Source organism: Saimiri boliviensis, chromosome 4 (assembly GCF_048565385.1).
Source record: "Saimiri boliviensis isolate mSaiBol1 chromosome 4, mSaiBol1.pri, whole genome shotgun sequence".
NCBI lineage: Eukaryota > Metazoa > Chordata > Mammalia > Primates > Cebidae > Saimiri > Saimiri boliviensis.
This window is the reverse complement of record NC_133452.1, coordinates 146,514,025-146,540,883: the sequence shown is the minus strand read 5'-3', so window position 1 is coordinate 146,540,883 and position 26,859 is coordinate 146,514,025. Positions and strand designations below refer to the sequence as shown.

Genomic DNA, 26,859 nt, shown 5'->3' with positions numbered 1-26,859 from the left:
TCCCTAGGCTGCACACAGCACAGGGGCAATGGAGCTGGCTCACGTAACCACTTTTTCCTCCTAGGCCTCTGGGCCTATGATGGGAGGGCCAGCCATGAAGGCCTCTGACATGCCCTGGAGACACTTTCCCCATTGTCTTGGGAATTAACATTTGGCTCCTTGTTACTTATGCAAGTTTCTGTAGCTGGCTTGATTTCTTCTCAGGAAATGAAATTTTCTTTTGTATCGCATTGTCAGGCTGCAGATTTTCTAAACTTTTATGCTCTGCTTGCCTTATAAAACTGAATGCCTTTTACAGTACCCAAGTCACCTCTTGAATGCTTTACTGCTTAGAAATTTCTTCTCCCAGATACCCTAAATCCTCTCTCTCAAGTTCAGAGTTCCACAAATCTCTAGGGCAGGGACAAAATGACACCAGCCTCTTAGCTAAAACACAGCAAGAGTGACCTTTGCTCCAGTTCCCAACAAGTTTCTCATCTCCATCTGAGACTACCTCAGCCTGGACCTTTTTGTTCGTATTACTATCAGCATATTTGTCAAAGCCGTTCAACAAGTCTCTAGGAAGTTCCAAACTTTCTTACGTTTTCCTGTCTTCTGAGCCCTCCAAACTGTCCCAATCTCTGCCTGTTACTCAGTTCCAAAGTCACTCCCACATTTTCTGGTATTTTTTCAGCAACGCCCCAATTTACTAGTACCAATTTACTGTATTAGTCTGTTTTCACTCTGCTGATAAAAATATATACAAGACTGGGAAGAAAAAGGTTTAATTGGACCTACAGTTCTACACAGCTGGGGAGGCCTCAGAATCATGGCAGGGGTGAAAGCCACTTCTTAACATGTTAGTGGCAAGAGAAAATGAGGAAGAAGCAAAAATGGAAGCCTCTGATAAACCCATCAGATCTTGTGAGACTTAATCACTATCACAAGAATAGTATGGGAAAGACTGCCTCCGCCTTGATTCAGTTACCTCCCCCTAGGTCCCTCCCACAACATGTGGAAATTCTGGAAGATACAATTCAAGTTAAGACTTGGGTGGGGACACAGCCAAACTGTATCAACACCTTACCCAATTTCTTTCATTATTTAATTTCTTACATTATTATGCTATATTTGTAAAAACTAAGAAACCAACACTGATACATTACTGTTAATGAAATACCAGACGTTATTTGAATTTTACCAGTTTTTCTATTATAGTCCCCTTTCTATTTCAGAATCTAATCTGGGGTTCCACATTGCATTGAATTATCATGCCACCTTAGGCTTCTTTGGTCTGTGACAGTTTTTCAGCCTTTCCTTATTTTTTTTTTTGACCTTTACATAAGTCTTGAGTACTTGGCTAGATATCCAATCTGAGTTTATCTATTGTTTTTCTCATGACTAGACTGGGGTTTGGGGTATTGGGAAAGAATACCACAGAGGTGAAGTACACTTACCATGTTACGTCAGGGAGCGCATGCTATTAACACACCACTGATGATGTGAACCTTCTTGGCCTGGTTGAGGTATTATTGCATTTGCTGATTTTCTCTCCTATAATGTTAATATTTTTCTCTTTCTCTGTTCTATTCTTTGAAAGCAAATTACTAAGCATAGCCCACTCTTATTTTGCGCAGGGAGGGTGGTTTTGCTCTACTTTCTGGAATGGAGATGTTTTTGGGGTTCCTAAGACCACCTGCAGATTCAGTGATTCACTGGAAGAACTCACAGGAATCAGCATAAGGCCATATTTGTGGCAAGCTTTTTTATGGCAAAAGAATACCAAGCAAAATCAGCAAAGGGAAAAGGTGCTTGGGAAGCAGTCTGGAGGAACCCAGCCAGAAGCTTCCAAGAGTCTTCCCTCAGTGTAGTCACACAGGATGCACAGAATTCCCCTTATGACAGGTTGTGACCACACATGTAAAGTGTAATCTTATAGGGAAGCTTGCCTGAGCCTAAGAGTTCAGGGGTTTTACTGGGGGCTGGTCAAAGAGGCATCCTCTGCCTAGCATGTCCAACATTTTCAGACTTCCGGAAGGAAAGAGGTTTTCAACATTAATCACACTGTTTTTGTAAAGCAGGGGTCTCCAGTCTTTCTGCTTCCCTGGTCCACACTAGAAGAAGAATTGTCTTGGACCATACGTAAGATACACTAACAGTAGCAATAGCTGGTGGAAGAATTGTCCTGGGCCACACATAAAATACACTAACAGTAACAATAACTGATGACCTAAAAAAGAAAAAAAAATCACAAAAAGATCTCATAATGTTTTAAGGAAGTTTACGAATGTGTGTTGGGTCAAATTCAAAGCCATCTTGGGCCGCATGCAGCCCGTCTGCCGTGGGTTGGGCAAACTTGGTGTAAACCGTTTAGTCACAGTGACCTACTTTTGTAATTTATGGAAGGGTTTTATATCAACGTAGGGAACTGTTTACTACTCAAGTTTCCAGTCCTCAGCCAGGGCCAACCTTATGAGGAGGCCTTTTTAATGATATAGACTCAGGCCTTCAGTGTTCTTTTCTACATAGGGAAGTATTTAGATAGTAATTTTACTACCCATTTTTATTTTGAGGAAAAAAAAAGAAATCAGGTAAAAAATACAGCACATAACAATAGAAGCTGTATGATAGTAAGAATGACAAAATTAGGCCGGGCACAGTGGCTCAAGCCTGTAATCCCAGCACTTTGGGAGGCCGAGGCGGGTGGATCACCAGGTCAAGAGTTTGAAACCATCCTGGTCAACATGGTGAAACCCCGTCTCTACTAAAAAATACAAAAAATTAGCTGGACATGGTGGCGCGTGCCTGTAATCCCAGCTACTCAGGAGGCTGAGGCAGGAGAATTGCCTGAACCCAGGAGGCGGAGGTTGTGGTGAGCCGAGATCGCGCCATTGCACTCCAGCCTGGGTAACAAGAGCGAAACTCCATCTCAAAAAACAAAACAAAACAAAAAGAATGACAAAATGAAATTTAAGATCAGAGAGGGTGTTTAATTTCCTTCTAATAAAACGTGGCAATCTGGGCTGTTTTTCTTGTTCTTTTAGTATTTTCCTTGCCAATTTTTTAACATTGCTATAAAAATATTACTCATATTGCAACTTTTGGTGCTCCAAAAGCATTTCACAATTTTAAAAATGCCTCCAGGTTGTAAGGCGTTTATTGCCAAATAATTAGAAGAAGGCTGCATAAATTTTCAGTAAGAAGTCATAACCTAACAACCAAAACCTGGGTGGATAAGATTTAAGACACAATATGGCTGGTTACAGTGGCTCATGCCTATAATTCCTGCACTTTGGGAGGCTGAGGTGGGCGGATCACCTGAAGGCAGGAGTTTGATACCAGCCTGACCAATATGGTGAAACTCTATCTCTACTAAAAATAATAATAATAATAATAAAATACAGGAGGCTGAGGCAGGAGAATCGCTTGAACCCTGGAGGTGGAGGTTGTAGTGAACTGCGATTGTGCTACTGTACTCCAGCCTGGCTGACACAGTGAGACTCTGTCTCAAAAAGAAACTACAGTATGTATTAGTCATTTACTTTCTTTTAATAGGAAAAACGTGGTCTTCGAGAAATGCGAGTTCTTCAAAATTTGAAGAATATGATCCATGAAGCAAATGAACATACTCTTCCCAGATGTAGAGACACAGTGCGAGACAATCTGAGCCAAGTTCTCCAGAGATGTGAGCCAGCAATTTTTTTTTTATTGCTTTTCATTTCAAATGAATGCTACACCAGAATATATTTCCTTGAGTATTAATTATGGTGGGAGGTGGAGAGGGAAAGTTCTTAACCTGGATACCTGAGAGGGAAGACCAGTTACAGAGAAAGTAGTTTTCTAGTGATTAATGTGTGTTGGCATTGATGTTAAAAGCCTTAATCTCCAAAGCAAGATGTGAGCATCTGTGGTACATGAGTCAATCTGTTTAGTATATGAGAAAGTCAAAACATTTTTCACCTATTTTTATAGTTTGTTTTGTTTTGTTTTGTTTTTGAGACGTAGTCTCACTCTGTTTCCCAGGCTGGCAGGCAGTGGTGCAGTCTTGGCTCACTACAACCTCCCTCTTCCAGAGTCAAGTGATTCTCGTGCCTCAGCCTCCTGAGTAGTTAGACTACAGACATGCACCACCACGCATGGCTAATTTTTGTATTTTTAGTAGAGATGGGGTTTTACCATGTTGGTCAGGCTGGTCTCAAACTACTGGCCTCAAGTGATCCACCTGCCTCAGCCTCCCAAAGCGCTGGGATTTTTTACAGGAATGAGCCACCACACTCGGCCTATTTTTACAAAAAGTTTTATCTGTAAAAAACAAATTTGAGGCTGGGTGCTGTAGTCATGGCTGTAATCCCAACACTTTGGGAGGCCAAGACAGGTGAATCACGAGGTTGGGAGTTTTGAGACTAGCCTGGCCAATAACGTGAAACCCCGTCTCTAGTAAAAATACAAAAATTAGCAGGGCATAGTGGTGTGCACCTGTAGTCCCAGCTACTTGGGAGGCTGAGGTGGAAGAATTGCTTGAACCCAGGAGTCAGAGGTGGCACTGAGCTGAGATTGTGTCACTGCACTCCAGCCTGGGCAACAGCAAGACTCCATCTCATTTTTTTGATTACCAGGAACTGGGAAGATCTGAGATGATCTTTTTCACATAGGGTACTAGAGGTTTTAGCTTTATTCAGAAAATAATCCTTTCATAAATGTTTACATTTTATCACTTTTTTTCATTAAGGAAAGTATATTAATGTGGAGAGATGGTTGATCAAAATGAAGTATATTATTAATTTTTACTATAAAATCATAACAAAGTAAATTCAAGTTTATTAGTAACTGATTTAGAAATTGTAAGTATTTCAGAAACTCAAGATTTATACTGCCAATATTCAGCTCATCCAAGTGATGTGCAAGAAGGAATTCAGGAGCACCAAGTGGGGATAAAACTGGTAAATAATGATGGGTTACTGAAGTGTAAAATGGAACAGATCTTTCTCAAGGGGAAAAAAAAAAAACGAAAAAAAAAAAACCACACACACAAATTGACCTGCAGTAGAGTGGGTGAAGAAAGGCAGCAGAGAGACCTTGGTGAATAGCTGAATTAAATAAGTCTTTGTGTCCAAGTTGAAGTTAATGGTCTCGTGTACTCTAATGCTAAAAGGAGGTTACAGAAGATAGATCTCCCAAATCACATTTGGTTTCTCTGAGTGGAAGAGCAGAAATATAAAACTGGCTTTTAGGCTTTTGCATTTTGACAGACATGCCCTCATTTGTTCATAGACACATCTTTAACCCTCTCAGACATTCTAATGGGCATGCTAAAAGGAAAACTCCAATAGTTATCAATAAAAATTGTTTATGTATGAGGCTGGATGCGTGACTTACGCCTGTAATCCTAGCACTTTGGGAGGCCAATGTGGGTGGATCATCTGAGGTCAGCAGTTCAAGATTAGCCTGGCCAACATGGTGAAACCCTCTCTCTACTAAAAATACAAAAATTAGCTGGGCGTGGTAGCAGGCGCCTGTAATCCCAGCTACTCAGGAGGCTGAGGCAGTAAAATTACTTGAACCTGGGAGGTAGAGGTTGCAGTGAGCCAAGATCGCGCTATTGCAGTCCATCTGGGTAAAGTAAATGTTTATCATCTTCCCCACCTTATAGTTGAGAAGACTGAAAGTTACAGTGAACACTCCAGATTTTCCGGTAATAATTGGAGGAACTACCGTGCCAGGCTAGTTCTTCTGCCTCCAGAGCTTAAGTTCCACTTAAGAATGTTACTTCTATGTATCTTTGAAGAGATAATAAGAAAAGTCTCCCTTTATTCCTAGATTATCACTTTTTCTTGGATTTCCTCCTACACTGCAGGCTCTTCCTTCTCCATCAACTTTGCGAGTTCCCACTTGTCTTCCTCGACTTTTAAACTTGGGGTGCTCCCAGGCTTGGTTCTGTGACTGCCTTCCTGTTGAAACTCGCTTGCTTGGTGAGCTCATACAGAATCACTTCTTTCAGTATCATCTGTATACCAATCAATAATTAAATTCCACATTGGTGTTTTTAGCCTGGTCCCATACTCCTGTATTCCCAACTTTTGTATGCAACTGCCTAGTCCACTTAGATATCCAATAAGCGCCTCAGTATAACATGTCCAGAACTAAACCTCGGTGTTCTTCTCAATTCTGCTTTATCTCACTCTGTCCCATTTCAGTGATGGCATCACCATTCACTTAGCTGCTCAGCCTCCCACTTCCTCTTTTATTCCTTTCTCTTCTACCCTCCCTCCCTTGCCTTCTCCTTCCCTATCCTCTGCTTTCTTTCTTTCTTCTTCTCTTGTCTCTTTCTTCCTCTCTCTCCCTCCCCTACAAGTATTTTATTAGTAAATCATTTTGGTTCAACTTTGAGAATATAGGCAGAATCTGACCATCCTGACCACGTCACCAACTGCTGCTTCCCTCATTAAAGCCGCTGTTGTCTTCAGTTGGATTATTCTAGTAGCCCCATAACTCATCTCAGTGCTGCTTGTTTTTCCTCCCTATAGTCTGTTCTCCACATGGGAGCCTGAATAATCCTTTCATGTAACTTAAAATCCTTTCATGTAACTTTCTTGTCATTGCTTTATTCTGAATCACCTCATGTGGCTTAGATTAAAAGCTAGAGTTCTGCAATGGCCAAGACATTTCTACAAAATGGCCCCCACTCTGACTTTCATTTCCTACTATTTCTTTTTTCTTCACTTCATTCTAGCTACATTGGCCACCTTACCCTTCCTCTAATTGCCACCTTAGGGCCTTTGCACCTGCTGCTCCCTTGGAACACTTATCTCTCAGATGTCCATATTCTCATTTCCTGTAGGTCTCTGCTCAGCTATCAACCATGAGACCTTCTTGGTTCTTCTGTAATGCTCATCCTCCTTCACTCTGGAATGCCCTGGCCTCCCTACTTTGCCTTGTTTTTCTCTATAGCATTTATCGCAACACAACATACTAATATTTATCTATTTATTGTCTGTCTTCCCAACTAAAATTTGAGTCCTGTAAGCTCAGGACTCTTTTTTGTTGTTGTTGTTCACTGTGGTATCTCAGGCACCTAGAAAAGTGCCTGCTACTTAATAGCCACTTGGTAGTTATTTGTTCATTGAAGTGGAAGAGTGAACATTCAGCCAAAATCTGTTCCTAATGCCAAGGTGAAATTATTTTCTTTTGTAGAAAGCTAATACTACATTTCCTTAGCTTTTTAAAAATAATGTTACTTTTGTTGTATAATGTACATGTTTTGGGGGTACTTACGGTAATTTAGGGCTTTCATATAATTTGTAAAGACCAAATAATGTAATTCATATATTCATCACCTTAAATGTTTTTCTTTTCTTTTTGCTAAAAATATTCAAATTATTCTCTTCTAGCTATTTTGGATTATATAATAGATTGTTGCAAGCTATAGTCACCCTACTGATGTGTCAAATACTAGGTCTTATTTCTTCACCAGACTATATTTATATCCATTAATCAGCCTCTCTTCATGCCCTCCTCCTCACTATATTTCCCGGCCTCTGGTAACCACCAATCTACTCTATATTCATGAGATCCATTTCTTTAGCTCTCCTATGAGTGACAGCATGCAGTGTTTGTCTTTCTGTGTGATCTAGTTCCTTCCATGTTGCTGCAAATGATAGGATTTCATTCATTTTTATGGCTGAATAACATTCCATTGTGTATATATACCATATTTTCTTACCCATTCATGGGAATTTAGGTTGGATCCATATTTTGGCTAGTGCTGCAATAAACATGTGAGTGCAGATGTCTCTCTTCTTTTCTTTTAGATATATACCCAGTATTGTGGAATTACTGAATCATATGGTAGTTCTGTTTTTAGTTTTTGAGGAACTTCCAAATGGTTCTCTATGGTGGTTATACTAATTTATATTCTGATCAACAGTGTACAAGAGTTTCCTTTTCTCCATATCCTTGCCAGCATCCATGATTCCTTGTCAAATAAAAGCCATTTTAATTAGAGTGAGATGCTGTCTCACTGTGGTCTGATTTGCGTTTCTCTGATAATTAGTGATACTGAGTATTTTTTTTCATATACCTTTGGCCATTTTATGTCTTTTGAGAAATGTCTCTTTTTTTGAAACAGATCTTTACCTATTTTTACATTGGATTCTTTGGGTTTTTTGCTATATTGTTGTTTGAACTCCTTATATATTCTGGTTTTAATCCCTTGTCAGATGAATAGTTTGCTAATACTTTCTCCTCCTGTGGGTTGTCTCTTCAACTTGCTGATTGTTCTCTTTGCTTCATGGAAGCGTTTTGTTTGTTTGTTTGTTTGTTCTGAGATAGAGTCTCGCTCTGTTGCCAGGCTGGAGTGCAGTGGCATGATGTCGGCTCACTGCAACCTCTGCCTCCTGGGTTCAAGTGATCCTCCTGCCGCAGCCTCTTGAGTAGCTGGGATTATAGGTGCCCGCCACCACACCCAGGTAGTTTTTGTATTTTTAGTAGAGACGGAGTTTCGCCATGTTGCCCAGGCTGGTCTTGAACTCCTTACTTCGTGATCCACCCGCCTCCGCCTCCCAAAGTGCTGGGATTGCAGACGTGAGCCACTGTGCCCAGCCCATGGAATCGTTTTAACTTGGTGTAATCCCATTGGTCTGTTTTTGCTTCAGTTGCTTTACTTTTGAGGTCTTATAGAAAAAAGTCTTTGCCCAGGCCAGTGTCCTGGAGTGCTTCCCCCTATGCTTTCTTCCAGTAATTTCATAGTTTCAGGTCTTAGATTTAAGTCTTTAATCCATTTTTATTTGATTTTTGTGTATGGTGAGAGATAGCAATTTAGTTTCATTCTTCATATAGTTACCCAGTTTTCCCAGTCATACTGATACCCAGTTTTCCCAGCACTGTTTATTGAAGAGACTGTCGTTTCCCCGTTGTATGTTCTTGGTGCCTTTGTTGAAAATGAGCTCGTTATAAATGTGGAATTTATATCGGGGTTATTGATTCTGTCCCATGCATGGTCTGTGTGTTTCTATGCCAGTGTCATGTGATTTGGTTACTATAGCTTTGTATTAATAATACACTTTGTAATCAGGTAGTGTGATGCCTCCAGCTTTGTTCTTTTTGCTCAGATTGCTTTGGCTATTCAGGGTCTTTTGTGGTTCTGTATCAACTTTAGGATTTATTTTTCCTATTTATGTAAAGAATGTCATTGGCATTTTGATAGGGTTTGCATTGAGTCTGTAAAATGCTTTGGGTGTGACTCTCATTTAGTGATATTATTCCAGTTGTGGAGCATGGATATCTTTCCATTTTTGTGTGCCCTGTTCAATTTTTTTCATCAGTGTTTTATAGTTTTCCTTGTATAGACCTTTCACTTCTTTGGAAGTTCAGTTGACTCCTAGGTATTTTATGTTCTTTGTAGCTATTGTAAATAGGATTGCTTTCTTGCTTCCTTTTTCAAATTGCTTGCTGTTGGCATATATAAATGCTACAGATTTTCTATGTTGATTTTGTATCCTTCAACTTTACCGAATACATTTATTAGTTCTAAGAGCTTTTTTGGTGAGTCTTTAGGTTTTTCTAAATATAAGGTCATATGATATGCAAACAAAGCTAATTTGACTGAATTTCTTTCCAATTCATATGCCCGTATTTCTTGCCTAACTGCCCTGTCAGGACTTTCAGTATTATGTTGAATAAAAGGTGTGAATGTGAGCATCCTTGTCTTGTTCCGGATCTTACAGGAAAGGTTCTCAATTATTCCTCATTCAGTATGATATTAGCTGTGGATTTGCCGTATATGGCCTTTAATATTTTGAGCTATGTTCTTTTTATACCCAGTTTGTTGAGAGGTTTTATCATAAAGGAATGTTGGATTTTATCAAATACTTTTTGAGCATCTATTGAAATTACCGTATGGTTTATTTATAGATTTGCATATGTTGGACCATCCTGGCATTCCTGGGATGAATCCCAGTTGATTGTGGTGAATGATCTTTTTAACGTGTTGTTGAATTTGGTTTGCTACTATTTTGTGAGGATTTTTGCCTTTACATTCATTGGTGATATTGCCTGTAGTTTTCTCTTGTTTTCTTGTTTTGTCTTTGTCTGATTTTAATATCGAGGTAATGCTGGCCTTGTAGAATGAGTTTTGAGTTTGGGAATATTCTCTCCTCTTCAAGTTTTTTGAAGAACTTGAGTAGAATTGGTATTAATTCTTCTTTAAATGTTTGATGGAATTCAGTAATGTAGCCATCAGTCCTGGGCTTTTCTTTGTTTTTTTGAGATGAGACTGAGTCTTGCTCTGTGGCCACGCTGGAGTGCAGTGGCGCGATCTCAGCTCACTGCAACCTCCACCTACTGGGTTCAAGTGATTCTCCTGCCTCAGCCTGCTGAGTAGCTGGGAATACAGGCACGCGCCACGACACCCAGCTAATTTTTGTATTTTTAGTGGAGACGGGATTTCACCATGTTAGGCAGGATGGTCTCAATCTCTTGACCTCATGATCCGCCTGCCTTGGACTCCCAAAGTGCTGGGATTACAGGCATGAGCCACCATGAGGTCCTGGGCTTTTCTTTGATAGGAGTCTTTCTCATAGTTTCAGTCTTGTTATTTATTATTAGTTTGTTGAGGCTGTTTTCTCATGGTTTGTACTTAGTAGTTTTGTATGTGTCTAGGAATTTATTTCTTCTAGGTTTTCCAGTTTGTTGGCATATTGTTGTTCATAATAGTTTAATGATTCTTTGATTTTTTTTTTTAGACTTAATTTTATTTACTTCTGCTCTGGTCTCTATTATTTCTTTCCTTCTACTAATTTTGGATTTGATTTGTTCTTGCTTTTCTGGCTCCTTGAGGTCTGTTGTTAGGTTGTTTATTTGAAGTCTTTCTACTTTAATTGATACAGCAAAAGCCTGTTTTGTTGTATCCCATAGATTTTGGTAACACTGTATTTTTGTTTTATTTGTTTCAAGAAATTTTTAAATTTCCTTCTTAATTTCTTCCCTGACTCATTGGTTGTTCAGGAGCATGTTGTTTAATTTCCATGTGTGTGTATTTTCCAAGGTTCCTCTTGTTATTGTTTAGTTTTATTCCATTGTGGTCAGAAAATATACCTGATACTATCTCTTATCTTTTTTGAATTTATTGAGACTTGTTTTGTGGCCTAAGATATGATCTGTTCCAGAGAGTGTTCTCTGTGCTGATGAAAGGAACATGTATCCTGCTGCACTTGGATGCAGGTTCTATTAGTGTCATTAAGGCCTGGTCTTGTTCATAGTTGAAATCTCCAATGTTTCTCTGTTGATTTTCTGTCTGGTTGTTCTGTCCGTTACTGAGAATGGGGTATTGAAGTCTCCTACTGCTATCATATTGCATTCTGTCTCTCCCTTTAGATCTATTAATGTTTGCTTTATATACTTGGGAGTTCCAGTGTTGGGTGCATAGATATTTATAATTGTTATACCCTCTTACTGAATTGACCCCTTTATTATTATATAGTGACCTTCTTTGTCTCTTTTTACAGTCTTTGATTTGTAGTCTCTTTTATTTGATAATATGTATATAGCTCCTCCTGCTCTTTTTGGTCTCCAGTTGCATGGAATATCTTTTTCTGGGTGCATGGAAATGGCAGACCTAACTGACATTTACAGAACATTTCACCCAACTGCTGCAGAATACGTGTTCTTTTCATCAGCACATAGAACTTGCATGCCTTTGTAGGTGAAGTGCATTTCTTATAGGCAGCATAGAGGTGGGTCTTATTTCTTTATTCAGATACTCTTTACCTTTTTTTTTTTTTTCCTTTAAAAATGTTTTTATTCCTTTTTAAAACTTTCAGTAGGCTTTTGGGGAACAGTGTTGTTTGGGTATGTGGATAAGTTATTTAGCGGTAGTTTCTGAGATTTTGGTACACCTGAGCAGTGTACACTGTACCCAATGTGTAGTCTTTTATCCCTTGTCTCCCTCCTGTCCTTCCTTCTGAGTCTCCAAAGTTCACTGTATTATCCTTATGTCTTTTTGTCCTCGTAGCTTAGCTCCTACCTATAAGGGAGAAACATGTGATGTTTGATTTTCTATTCCTGAGTTACTTTACTTAGAATAATGGTCTCTAATTCCAACCAGGTTGCTGCAAATGTCATTATTTTGTTCGTTTTATGGCTGAATAGTATTCCATGGAGTGTGTATGTATGTTTGTGTGTGTGTTCATGTGTATATATGAGGGGGGTGTGTGTGTGTGTGTGTCTGCGTGTGTGTCTGCGTGTGTGTGTATATATATATTTCTTTTTTTTTTTCTTTATCCACTTCTTGATTGAAGAGCATTTGGGCTGGTTCTATATTTTTGCAATTGGAAATTGTGCTGCTATAAACATGCGTGTGCAAATGTATTTTACGTATAATGACTTCTTTTCCTATGGATAGGTACCCAGTTTTGAGATTGTTGGATCAAATGATAGATCTACTTTTAGTTCTTTAAGGAATCTCCACACTGTTTTCCATAATGGTCGTACTAGTTTACATTCCCACCAGCAATGCAAAAGTGTTCCCTTTTCACCACATCCCTGCCAACATCGATTTTTAAAAAAAATTTAAATATTATGGCCATTTTTGCAGAAGTAAGTTAGTATTGAGTTCTGGCTTTGATTTGCATCTCCTTGATAATTATTGATGTTAAGCAGTTTTCATATGTTTTTGGCCATTTGTATATCTTCTTTTGAGAATTGTCTATTCACGTCGTTCACCCATTTTTTGATGGGATTGTTTTTTTCTTGCTGATTTGTTTGAGTTCTTTATGTAGATTCTGGATATTAGTTTTTTGTCGAATGCATAGTTTGAAGATTTTTTCCTACTCTGTGGGTTGCCTGTTTTGTCTGCTTGCTGATTATTTCTTTTGCTATGCTGAAGCCTTTTAGTTTAATTAAGTCTCATCTATTTATCTTTGGTTTTGTTCCATTTGCTTTTGGGTTCTTGGTCATGACTTTACCCAAGCCAAGGTTTAGAAGGGTTTTACCAGTGCCATCTTCTAGCATTTTTATGGTTTTAGGTCTTAAGTCTTTGATCCATCTTGAGTTGATTTTTGTATAAGGTTAGAGACAAGGATCCAGTTTCATTCTTCTACATGTGGCTTGCTAATTATCTCAGCACCGTTTGTTGAATAGGGTGTCCTTTCCCTAGTTTGTTTTTGTTGGCTTTGTCAAAGATCAGTTGGCTATAAGTATTTGGCTTTCTTTCTGGGTTCATTATTCTGTTCCATTGGTCAGTGTGCCTGTTTTATGCCAGTCCCATGCTGTTTTGGTGACTATAGCCTTGTAGTGTAGTTTGAAGTCAGGTAACATGAAGACTCCAGGTTAGTTATTTTTGCTTAGTCTTGCTTTGGCTATGTAGACTCCTTTTTGGTTCCATCCGAATTTTAGGATTTTTTTTTCTAGTTCTGTGAAAATTGATAATTTTTTTTTTTTTTTTGAGAGGGAGTCTCGCTTTGTCACCCATGCTGGAGTGCACTGGTGTAATCTTGGCTCACTGCAACCTCTGTCTCCTGAGTTTAAGCGATTCTCCTGCCTCAACCTCCTGAGTAACTGGGATTATAGGCGTGTGCCACCATACCTAGCTAATTTTTGTGTATTTTTGGTAGTGACAGGGCTTTGCTCTGTTGGCCAGGCTGGTCTCGAACTCCTGACCTCAGAGCATTCTCCCGCCTCGGCCTCCCGAACTGCTAGAATTACAGACATGCGCCATTGCACCCGGCTGATAATGCTGTTTTGATGGGAATTGCATTGGATTTGTAGATTGTTTTGCCATTATGAACTTTTCACAATATTTATTCCACCCATCCATGAGCATGGGATGTGTTTCCATTTGTGTTACTTTCAGCAGTGTTTGTAGTTTTCCTCGTAGAGGTCTTTCACCTCCTTGGTTAGATATATTCCTAAGTATTTTACTATTTTGCAACTATTGTAAAAGGGCTTGAGCTCTTAATTTGATTCTCAGCTTGGTTGCTATCGGTGTCTAGCAGTACTACTGATCTGTTGTGTATGTTGATTTTGTATTCTGAAACTTTCTGAATTCATTTATCAGTTATGGGAGCTTTTTGGATGAGTCATAAGGGTTCTTTAGGTATACGATAATATCATCAGCGAGCAGTGACAATTTTACTTCCTCTTTACCGATTTGGATGCCCTTTATTTCTTTCTCTTGTCTGACTGCTCTGGCTGGAACTTCCAGTACTATGCTGAATAGAAGTGGTGAAAGTAGGTATTCTTGTCTTGTTCCAGTTCTCAGGGAGAATACTTTCAAGGTGTCCCATTCAGTATAATGTTGGCTGTGGGTCTGTCATAGATGGCTTTTATTACCTTAGGGTATGTCCCTTCTATACTGGTTTTGCTGAGTGTTTTAATCATAAAGGGATGCTGGATTTTATCAGTTGCTTTTTCTGAGTCTGTTGAGATGATCATGTGTGTTTTGTTTTGTTTTGTTTTGTTTAGACTATTGCTTTGTCAGTCAGGCTGGAGTGCAGTGGTGCAATCTTGGCTCACTGCAACCTCCGCCTCTCGGATTCAAGTGATTCTCCTGCCTCAGCCTCCTGAGTAGCTGAGATTACAGGTGCCTGCCACAACACCCAGCTAATTCTTGTAATTTTAGTAGAGTCAGGGTTTCACTGTGTTGGTCAGGCTGGTCTCTAACTCCTGACCTTAAGTGATCCACCCACCTTGGCCTCTCAAAGTGCTGAGATTACAGGCATGAGCCACTGCACCTGGCCGATCATGTGATTTTTTGTTTTTAATTCTGTTTATGTGGTGTATCACATTTATGGAGTTGCATATGTTAAACCATCCCTGCTTCCCTGGTATGAAACCCACTTGATCGTAGTGGATTTTGTTTTAGATAATGCTGCTGGATTCAGTTAGCTAGTATTTTGTTGAGGATTTTTGCATCTATGTTCAGCAGGATTATTGGTCTGTAGTTTTCTTTTTCCGTTAACGTCCTTTCCTGGTTTTGGTATTAGGGTGATACTGGCTTCATAGAATGATTTAAGGAGGATTCTCTCTCTCTGTCTTTTGGAATAGTGTCAGCAGGATTGGTACCATTTCTTCTTTGAATGTCTGGTAGAATTCAGCTGTGAATCTATCTGGTTCGGAACTTTCTTTGTTGGCGATTTTTCTATTACCATTTCAATCTCACTGCTTGTTATTGGCCTGTTCAGAGTTTCTGTTTCTTCCTTGTTTACTCTAGGAGGCTTGTATATTTCCAGGAACATATCCATCTCCCTAGGTTTTCTAGTTTGTGTGTCTAGAGGTGTTCATAGTAGCCTTGAGTGATCTTTTCTATTTCTGTGGTATCAGTTGTAATATATCCCATTTCATCTCTAATTGAGTTAATTTGGATCATCTCTCTTCCTTTCTTGGTTAATCTCGCTAATGATCTAATAATTTTGTTTCTCTTATCAAAGAACCAGCTTTTGGTTTTGTTTGTATTTTCTATGTTTGTTGTTGTTGTTTCAGTTTCATTTAGTTCTGCTATGATCTTTGTTATTTCTTTTCTTCTGGTGGGTTTGGGTTTGGGTTTGTTTTGGTCTTGTTTCTGTAGTTCCTTGAGTTATAACCTTAGATTGTCTGTTTGTGGTCTGTCAAGCTGTTTGATATAGGCGTTTAATGCTATGAACTTTCCTCTTAGCACTGCTTTTGCTGTATACCAGAGATTTCAGTAGATTGTGTCATTATCATTCATTCCAAAAGGTTTTTTAAGCCTCCATCTTGATTTCATTGTTGACCCAGCAGTCATTCAGGCGCAGGTTATTTGATGTCCATGTATTTGCATGGTTTGAACGGTTCCTTTGGAGTTGACTTCCAGTTTTATTTCACTGTGATCTGAGAGAGTACTTGATATCATTTTGACTTTCTTAAATTTATTGAGACTGGTTTTGTGGCCTATCATACTTTCTGTCTTGGAGAATGTTGAAGGTGCTGATGAGTAGAATGTATATTCTGCAGTTGTCAAGTACGATGTTCTGTAAATATCTTTAAGTCCCTTTATTCTAGGGTATAGTTTTAGTTCATTGTTTCTTGACTTTCTGTCTTGATGTCTTGTCTAGTGCTGTCAGTGGAGTATTGAAGTCCCCCATTATTATTGTGTTGCTGTTTATCGCATTTTTAGGTCCAGTGGTAATTGTTTTATAAATTTGGGAGCTCCAGTGTTAGGTGCATATATAGGGTTCTGATATTTTCCTGTTGAACTAGACCTTTTATCGTTGTATAATGTCCCTCTTTGTCTTTTTAAACTGATGTTGCTTTAAAGTCTGTTTTGTCTGATACAAGAATCGCTATTCCTGCTTGCTTTTGGTGTTGATTTGCCTGGAATATCTTCTTTGATCCCTTTTCCTTAAGTTTGTTTGGGTACTTAAGTGTTAGGTGAGTCTCTTAAAGACAGAAGATCCTTCTTGGTGAATTCTTGCTCATTCTGCCATTCTGTATCTTTTCAGTGGAACATTTAAGCCATTTACATTCAGTGTTAGTACTGAGATGTGAGGTACTATTCTATTCTTTGTGCTAGGGCCTGAATACCTTGTGGTTTATTCATTATATTATTGTTTTATAGGTCCTGTGAGATTTATGTTCTAAGAAGTTTCTATTTTGGTGTATTTCAAAGTTCTAGTTTAAGATTTAGAGCTCCTTTTAACAGTTCTTGTAATGTTGGCTTGGTAGTGGCAAATTCAGCATTTGTTTGTCTGAAAAAAGACTATCTTTCTTCATTTAGGAAGCTTAGGTTCACTGACTACAAAATTATTCTTGACTAATTGTTTTTGTAAGGAGGCTAAAGATGGGGCCTCAATCCTTTCTAGCTTATAGGGTTTTTGCTGAGAAATTGGCTGTTAATCTGATAGGGTTTTCTTTATAGCTTACCTGATGCTTTTACCTCACAGCTCTTAGGATTCTTTTCTTCCTCTTGACTTTAGATAACCTGATGACTGTGTGCCTAGGTGATGATCTTTTTATGATGAATTTCCCAGCTGTTCTTTGAGCTTTGTGTATTTGAATGTCTATGTTAGATACAGTAAACTCCAAGTTTCTCTTCAAAGAATCAGTATGTCAGTATGTTCAGCTCTCATATTCTTTAATTTCTCCATTTTAAACTTCTTGTGGTTTCAGTAAACAGCATTTCCACCAGTTCTAATCAGTGGTTCACATCTGTTCCCCCAGTCCCATGCTCTGTCCTGACGCATCATGGTTACCTGCTCCAGTCACCTGCCCTGGTCACCTGCTTTGAGCTCAGTCACCCCGGTCACCTGCTCTGACCTGTCCCGTAACCATCCTTCCTGCTAAACTACCCACCCCACAACTCTGGCTCGTACCCGTGCTTTAAAATAGCCAATTGGAATTAGCTTAGACTGTGCTGTCTAATGCTAGCCAATAGGGGACGACACAGCAGTAGGGGCTACCTGCGTCAGGCATAAGAATCCCCTACCCTCCCTTATCCAGATGTGCATTCACCATTGCTCCATCTGTGAGATGTACCCTTCTATAGAAGTAAATTGCCTCGCTGAGGAAATTTATATTTGAATGCTACTTCTTTTGTGGCACCAAAAATTTACATACAAGATCTAGATCTCTGGCGAAGCCAGAAGTTTTCCTCAATTATTCTGTAAAATATGTTTTCCAAATGTTTTGATTTCTCTTCCTCAGGAACGTCAGTTATTCTTAGGTTTAGTTGTTTAACATAATCCCAGACTTCTTAGAGGCTTAGTGTTTTTTTTGTTGTTGTTGTTTTAAATTCCTTTTTGTCTCTATCATATTGTGTTCATTCACTTCTTGGAGGCTTAGTGTTTTTTTTGTTGTTGTTTTAAATTCCTTTTTGTCTCTATCATATTGTGTTCATTCAAAAGCCTTATCTTGGAGTGCTGAAGTTCTTTCCTCTACTTGTTTGATTCTGTTGTTTAGACTCTCTGGTGTATTCTGGATTTCTTGAAGTGTGTTCTTCATTTCCAGAAGTTGTGATTGTTTTTTATTTATTCTACTTATTTCTCTGGAGATTTTTCCATTTCATATCCTGTAACACTTTTTAAATTTCTTTAAGTTGGTATTCACCTTTCTCTGCTGCATGTTTGACTAGCTTAATAATCAACCTTCTGAATTATTCTTCTGGCAATTCAGAAATCTCTTCTTGGTTAAATCCATTGCTGGTGAGCTAGTGTGATCTTTTGGAGGCATTAAAGAACTGTGTTTTGTCATATTACCAGAATTTTTTTCTGATTCCTTCTCATTAGGGTAGACTGTGTTGGAGGAAAAATCTGGGGCTCAAGGGCTGCTGTTCAAATTCTTTTGTGCCATGGGTTACTCCCTTGATGTGGCGCTCTCCCCTTCCCGTAGGGTCAGGGTTTCCTGAAAGCCAGACTGCAGTGATTATTTCTCTTCTAGGTCTAGCCATCCGGTGGTGCTACTGGGCTCTGGGCTGTTATTGGGGAATGAATGTCTGCAAAGAGTCCTGTGATGTGGTCTGTCTCAGGTCTCTCAGCTGTGAATACCAGTACCTGTTCCGCTGTCGGTAGCAGGGAGTGAGGTGCACTCTGTGTGGGACCTTGGTTATTGTTTTGTTTGGTGCACTCATTTTCTTGTATGCTGGTTGTGCTGGCAGTAAAAGTTGTCACATGGACAGACTCAGGATCTCTGGTTAGCCAGGATGTTACTGGTGGTGGAAGTAGCTCTTATTTTCTCCTTTTTGGGGGCAGGGTTATTCTTTTATGAGTTGCTGTAGTTTGTGTTGGTTAGCCTTCAGCCAGGAAGTGGCACTTTCAAGAGAACATCAGCTTTGCTAGTATGGGGAAGATACCAGCTTGCCCCTAGGGTTTCCTGAATAAGTACTTGGGTTTCTCAGGTGGGGGGCAGGACCCTAGAGCTCAAGAGATTATGTCTTTTGCCTTTGGCTACCAGGACAGGGAGAGAAAGACCATCAGGTGGGGCAGGTTAGGCTATCAGAGCTCAGACTCCTTGGACAGAGCTTGCTGCAGCCTCTGTGGGGAATGGGGGTGTGTTTCCCTGGCCATGTGTAACAACCTACCCTGGGCTAGCATAACTGACTCCATTTTAGCTGTAAACTCCAACCTGGCTCCCCCCTCCTTACCACAGCCCCTTTGGGTGCAAAACTGGGTCACACTGCACTTAGGCATTGAAGCGTACTGTTCTTAACACTTGTAACCATCATACCGAATCCTGCTTGGCATAACTCCCCACTGCTATTGTAAGAAAAGTTTCTCTTTGATCGTTGTGTAGAAGGAGGCTGATTGCCCGCTTCTTGGTAATTGTATGGAAACCACCTGTGCTCACAGCCCCTTCCTCTAACCTGTTTTTCTGCTTCTGTAAAATTCCACTTTAGCTAGATACTCCCCTCCCCTACCTAAATCAAGGTATGAAAGGTAAGCAGGGCGCTTCCTCAGAGCTGAGAGAATTTTGAGCATTAGCCATCTCTCGGTCGATGGCTAATTAATAAAGGACTCTTAATTTGGAACTCTCAGCGTGGCACATTCCTTCTAACCTGCTTGGTTACAACACGTGGAGTTACATTTCCAAGGAGATTGTGGAATGCACCTCTGCTGCATCATACAAGTTGCCAGCGAAACGCTGGCAGTGACAGGCCCCACCCAGCTCCCACATAGCCAGAAAGGCTAGTCTCACTCTTGAAGTGCTCTCCTAACAGCACCAAGTTTATATTCAGGCAGCTGGCGAGCATGGCTGGGACCTTGCCCCAGGCTGTGAGCATCCTTGCTGAGAAAGCAAGCAGGGCTTTCAGGCTTCACCCCTCCCACCATTCTGTGTTTGCCTCTACACTTCCCATTCACTACCCACCCCCAGAAAATTCTGCCCTGGAAAATTCACGCTCAGTCAAAATTATTTTGAAGTTTAACCAGAAGTATCCTTCTCCCTGTGTTTTTTCCCCAATTCCACTGGCAGCCCTCTCCAAGGACTCCTATGAGATAAAGTCAGAAATGGCTTCCCTGGCGGCCAGGAGTGCCTACAGGGCTCTTCCCCCCTGCTTCTTTTACTGTTCTCTTTCGCTGGGCTTCCTAAACTCATTTCACTTCTAGGTAAGGTTAAACCCTTCTCCCGTGATCTGGATTTTCGGGTTTTTCAGTGAGGATGTGTGTTCATAGATGAACTTACCTCCCTCAGACTTTGGACACTTAGAGTTTATTGGCTCTCACAGAGCCTGTGGCAGCATGCTGCTTCTTTCAAAGGGTTTGTGAATTCTTTGGGTTTTCCTGGTATGTTCCTACAGTAGTTCTCAGAGCAAAAGTTCATATGAGAAGTCTCCACACGCTGTTCTGTCCGTCTGAGTGGGAGCTACAAGTTATTCCTGCCTCCTATCTGCCTTTGTCCTCTATTCCTTCACTCTATGTCTTAAATTTTAATTGGAGAATTTAGTCCATTTACATTCAGTGTTATTATTGATAATAAGGACTTATTGCTATAATTTTCTTGCTTGCTTTTTGGTTGTTTTGTAACTCGTCTTTTCCTTTCTTACTTCCTTCTTTCGTGGATAAGTGATTTTCTTGAGTAGTATGTTTTGATTCATTGCTAAGTAAATCTATTACAGGTTTTTTGCATTGTGATTACCGTGGGGCTTACAAAAAACATAACAGGTTATTTTAAAGAGGCGACAACTTACCTTAGATCACAGAATAATCGGAACAAACAAAAAAATGAAAAAGAAAACTCTACACTTTAACTCCATCCACACCACATTTTGACTTTATGTTGTCTCAATTTACTTATTAATATTTTTATGTTGAATGTCTTATAACAGGTTGCTGTAGCTGTTATTGTTTTTGATAAATTTTTCTTTGGGTTTCATAATAGTGTTATAAGTGGAGGGCACGCCACAGTTACAGTAGTGGAGTATTCTGGATTTGTCCATGTACTTAATTTTACCAATGGGTTTTTAGTATTCAAATCTTCATTTTTAACAGCGGGTTTTTTTGTTTGTTTGTTTGGTTTTTTGTTTTTTGTTTTTTTCATTTAGATTGAAGAATTCCCTTTAGCATTCCTTTTAACGTGGGTCTCGTGGTGGTGAATTCTCTCAGCTTTTGTCTTGAAAGATCTTTTTCTTTCCATATTTGAAGGGTAGCTTTGCTAGATTCAGTATTCTTGGATGGTAGGGGTTCTTTTGTTACTGTTTTTTTGGTGGGTTTTTTTTTGAGACAGAGTTTCACTCTTGTTACCCAGGCTGGAGTGCAATGGCGTGATCTCGGCTCACCGCAACCTCCACCTCCTGGGTTCAGGCAATTCTCCTGCCTCAGCTTCCTGAGTAGCTGGGATTACAGGCACGCACCATCATGCCCAGCTATTTTTTTGTATTTTTAGTAGAAACGGGGTTTCACCATGTTGACTAGGATGGTCTCGATCTCTTGACCTGGTGATCCACCCGCCTCGGCCTCCCAAAGTGCTGGGATTACAGGCTTGAGCCACCGCACCTGGCCTGTTTGTTTTTTCTTTCAGTACTTTGAAAATGTTGTCCCACTCCCTGCTGGCCTGTATGGTTTTTGTTGAGAAATCTGTTGCCACACTGATATAAAGCTCCTTTATATGTATTTTGCTTCTTTTCTCTTGCTGTGTTAGTATCTGCTCTTTGTCCTTGATTTGAGAATCTGAGTATTCTAATGCCTTGGGGTGTTTGTTATTCTCTGACTTTCCTGTACTTGGAGATTTACGCCTTTCTCAAGTTCTAGAAAGTTTTCTGTTATTATTATTATTATTATTATTATTGAATAAACATTCTGTGCCTTGCTCTTGCTCTGCTCCCTCTTGAACACCAGTCATTCTTAGATTTAGTCTTCTGAGGTAATTTTCTGTCTTGTAGGTGGTTTTCATTCCTTTTTATTTTTTCTCTTTTTTTATTTCCCCTGTGACTGTAGTTTCAAATGGCCTTTCTTTGAGCTCACTGACTCTCCTCTACTTGATTCTTTCTACTGTTGAGAGTCTCTAATGAATTTTTCAGTTTAGCAAATATATTTCTTAGTTCCAAGATTGCTGTTTGATTTTTTAAAATTATTTTAATGTGGTTGGGCGTGTTGGCTCACGCCTGTAATCCCAGCACTTTGGGAAGCTGAGTCAGGTGAATTACGAGGTCAGGAGTTCATGACCATCCTGACCAACATGGTGAAACTCTGTCTCTACTAAAAATACAAAAATTAGCTGGGCGTGTTGGGCACCTGTAATCTCAGCGACTCAGGAGGCTAAGGCAGGAGAATCGCTTGAACCCGGGAGGTAGAGGTTGAGTAAAGATTGTGCTACTGTGCTCCAGTCTTGGCAACAGAGCGAGACTCTGTCTCAAAAAAAAAAAAAAAAAAGAAAAGAAAAATTAATCTTTTTGTTAAATTTCTGAATTACTTTTCTGTGTTATTCTGGAGATTGCGGAGTTTCCTTAAAACTGCTATTTTGCGTTGTAGGTCACAGAGTTAATGCCGTCTCTGTCTGTTTAGAGAGGTCCTCGTTCTCTGTTTGCTCTTGTTTTTTGTGGATGTATATCTGTGTCTTTGCATTGAAGCATTGTTTATTTATTCCTGTCTCCTCTGTCTTATTTCTGTTTTTATTGGATACATTTGCTTAAAGATTCTTTGTATTTTGCCTGCAGATTTCTTTTTTTCTTTCAGTAGGTCACTGCTTCTTTTCAGCACTAGATTGTGCCTTAAACCCGTCTGCCTTAGTTCTAGTAAACAATTGAATGCCACTCACGTTGAATGGGGGAGGTCCCCAAAGGGATATCCTGTTAGTGTGGGAAGGCTGGCTAGGCAGCCTCCGTACCCAGGGGACCTGTGGAACAAACCTCCTGCAGTGTGGTGCTGCTGAGCAGCCACTTAGATTTGGTGTCTCCTTTGGCTGAGTTACAGTGCAGAGTTTCTAGGGCTGCAGATGGAAGTGGCACCTCTCTCCTTTTTCTCTGGCTGTCCTCGAGGATATGTCTGCCCTCAGGTATCATAGTGTTTTCCATGGGACAGTTCTCCTGCCAGGGAGCCCAAGATAATGGGGAAGGTGGTCTTCCACCATGATCCATTTTTTGTGTAGAAACCATGAGTTGGAGAAATTTCCCATGTGCTTGGTGCCAAGGCAGGTTGGGGAAGGAATGATACAGAGATGGAAGTCCATTTCTGTTCCTGTCTCCTCAGAGTTTTCTCATTCTCTGTGGCCCTGAGAACTGTCTCATCCTCTTGTTTGAGTTCTGGGGTATTGCTGGTGCTGTATACTTGATTTTGGTTTTCTCTGGTGGAGAGTGAAGCTAGCTCACTTCTTCTATATGCGCATTTTGGAACTGAAAGTCCTGAAATTATTTTCTTATGTATGTATTTGAGGTTTATTTATAGATACCATGGTAGAGTGAATTTGTTCCTCTTTTGTGGGACGAAATAGGACATTGTTAACTGTGGTACCTGAGACAAATCTACTTGAATAATCTTTTGGTTGAGAGAAAAGCACTTGATAAATTCTTGACTTTTTTTTAAAAGTCAATATAGTCTCCTAAAACACTGAGACAATAGGGGAAATGGCTTCGTACTGAGTTATAGCCAGTAAGTAATGCAGATGTGATAGGAAGGTTCAGAGAAATGAGCCTTCCTGGTGTCACTGACTGTTCAGAAAGGGAATGTTTGGTGCAATCTGGTGACTGTCTTCGATTTTAGAAAAGCAAATTTCATAAATTCAGAAAGTAAACCTTTTCTGTTGTGTGCCTAAAGAGTTAAAAGTGAATTGGTTCAAAAGTACTGTAATTTCTAAAAGTGGATATTCTGTCTAAAACTAACAATCCTGATGAGGAACCAAAGTGCACCTTTGTCAGATGTGTTCTGGTTACAATTTTAAAGGACGTAACAGGACAAAATAAGAGGCAGAGGCCTGTAATTCTTTTAGGTTACTCTCAGAATCTTCTGAAAGTGATGAAGCTCTTAACTGCCAAATGGATTTTAAGTTATGTTCACAGAGCCAGTGGCGGAAAAAAAACAACCCAGGAAATGATAGAAGCACTGCTTGGGAAAGATGATGTAATATTAATATGCCACAGAAAGAAGGCAGATCTAATCAACTCCTGTTTTGTTTTAATATTTTCTTTTAGAACAAAACAATGATTGGGAACCTAATTTTCAGTACTTAAATATTATCTTTGATATAGCTAAAATTAATGGTTACTGGTAAAAACACAACTTTTTTAAAACAAAATCCTTCACTTTTGCCATATTCCCAGAGGGAGAGGTCTAACGTTTCTCTTTTAGAGAAACCACAGGCCTATTGTGGAACTTGTGACTTAGTTGGGGCCGGATTGGGGTGGGGTAGGAAGACATAATTGTAAAACAGTTAGACAAACCTCCAGTTTCAGCAAATGCAAGATATTAATAAATGGTAGGATACACACACGCCTGATAAAGGAATTTCAAATAGGGAAAATCCTCAGAGGGAAGGGACTAATCAGGAGGGCTTTATGAAGACAGTAAACCTTGAAACTTTTGAAACAAAACAATTTAATTAGTGGAAAGAAATAAAAGATTTTCTTTAGTGATAGTACAATAAATAGAATATTGGTAACAGTGAACATTTCTTTGCTGCTTATATATATATATGTGTGTGTGTGTGCGTGTGTGTATATATATTTTTTTTAGATGGAGTCTTGCTCTGTTGCCCAGGCTAGAATGTAGTAGCGCTGTCTCCACTCAGTGCAACTTCTCCCTCCCAGGTTCAAGCGATTTTCCGGCCTTAGCCTCCCAAGTAGCTGGGATTACAGGCATGCGCCACCATGCCCAGTTAATTTCTGCATTTTTAGTAGAGACAGCATTTTACCATGTTGGCCAGGCTGGTCTTGAACTCCTGACCTCCGGTGATCCGTCCCCTCCTTGGCCTCCCAAAGTGCTGGGATTATAGGAGTGAGCCACTGCACCCGGCCTAACTGCTTATTTTATGTAAAGAACTTCTCTAAGTGGTTATCATTATTAATATTGAAACTATTTACTTTTAAGCATAGTATGCACCGTGTTCTCATTTATCTGAAACTCTATTATTAGTTGTTATGTTCATTTTACAGAGGAGTAACTAAGGTGCTGAGAGATAGGAGCACCACCAAGAACAGTGCCTGGCAGAAAGCAAATGCTCAGTAAACACTTGACAGATGAATAAATGAGCGAGCAGACATGCCCAGGATCATTCACACAACTGAGTGCTTGAGCCTAAATTTCACTGACTATGGCTTACTGTTAGCCTGCACACTACATGTCTTTATTTGGATGAAGTAAGTGAGAACATTTATGGACAGAAAAAAAAATGCATCTGGCAGATGAAAAGGTTTAAATAACTGAAGAATTACAACTGGTTTTGTTGATGAAATAATTAAAGAGGGAGGGGAGTGTTGATGGTAAGAGCCAGGTCTTTAGAGCCAGAAAGGTCTGATTTGAAATCCTGTTTCCTATATTTATTAGTTTTGTAACCACCTTGATTGACAGCCTCACCTTTCTGCACCTCGGTTTTGTCATCTGTATAATGGAATAATGATCATTTCCTAATAGGGAAGTGAGATTGAGAGGGATAATACAGGCTGGGTGCAGTGGCTCATGCCTGTAATCCAAGCACATTGGGAGGCTGAAGCAGGCGGATCATGAGATCAGGAGTTCAATACCAGCCTGGCCAACATGGTAAAACCCCATCTCTACTAAAAATACAAAAAATTAGCCAGGCACCTGTGATCCTAGCTACTTGGGAGGCTGAGGCAGGAGAATTGCTTGAACCCGGGAGATGGTGGTTGAAGTGAGCCAAAACTATGCCACTGCACAACAGCCTGGGCAACAGAGCGAGACTAAGTCTCAGAACAAAAATAAATAAAAAGAGGGATAATACATATGTCTCAGCACTTAGTAAATACTCAATAAATAATTACAATAATTGTTACTGGCAGTTTAGTTCTTAAGAAAGAGAAATGACTTAACGGAGATGGTCCAGAAGAAGTTGAATCTTGCAGTGGCAGCTGGGATAAATTAGAAGAGAAGAGAGCACAGGCAAGAATAGAGGAAAGTTGTTAAACTAATGTAGTTATCAGGTACTACCTGTGACAGAGTTAGGAGTATGAATGAGAAAAAGGTGGACGGTGGGGACAGGCAGACAATGTAATGTCGTAATCAGAGTGCCGTGATAAATTTATCAGGCATTTTATATCTTTTTGGAGAATTCTAAGGTGGTTGTAGACAGTTTGCCATTGGAGTTAGTATTTAAATGCCCTTCAGCTTGTAGCTCAAAGCTCCAGAATTATGGTTATACTAATTATGACATCCTGAATATATTGGTAAAACTTAATTTTCGCCTCTGGCCATCCCATCACCATAAAAATAATATCAGTTTTCTGCATAATTTTTTTGAGATCTAAAACAATCCACATGCTCTCCACACACAGTCCTCCCCCAGATACGTGTTTTCTTAAACACAGTCCGCTAACTGAAAACTCATGTCTTTTTTATTTCAGTGCAAGCAGCTAATGAGTCGGTCTATAGACTCCAGCAGAGGGAACAGGAACGAAAAAAGGTAAAAAATCATTTAGATCATGGGGCATATAAGTTTTGGGTGTCTGTTACCATTATTATTAGCAATTGCCTTTGATCAGAAAATTATCTGAATGCAATGATTTTTACATATTTTAAAACGGCTAATTCACTGACGTGTTGAGAAGGTGAGATCACGTGGTCATAGCATCAATATTTGTATAGTTGAAATTGCAGGACTCTCTTTCTTCCTTTTCAACATTTTCATCTTTTTCCTGAAAGTGGTATTTGTCTTCTGGAGGAGAGAGAAAATAGGACTTTTACATGTAACAACAAATATCCACCAGATTGGAGATATAAATCTGTCCTTTTAGTTGAAGTCTTGAGTATATTATGTATATTTCTTTTAGAAAAG

At 39.6% G+C, this 26,859-nt stretch overlaps 1 protein-coding gene across 2 annotated transcripts in view; it reads left to right on the top strand.

Annotated features, from left to right (window-relative positions):
- BLOC1S5 (biogenesis of lysosomal organelles complex 1 subunit 5) overlaps nucleotides 1–26,859 on the top strand; it is a 60,828-nt gene that overhangs the window by 21,818 nt on the left and 12,151 nt on the right. Inside the window, exons 3-4 of one of the 2 annotated variants that reach the window (XM_003927364.3) lie at nucleotides 3,535–3,664; nucleotides 26,429–26,487. In XM_003927364.3, the coding sequence (XP_003927413.1) occupies nucleotides 3,535–3,664; nucleotides 26,429–26,487 (189 nt within the window). The remainder of the gene's footprint in view (nucleotides 1–3,534; nucleotides 3,665–26,428; nucleotides 26,488–26,859) is intronic. The other variant, XM_074398422.1, reaches the window with a different exon arrangement.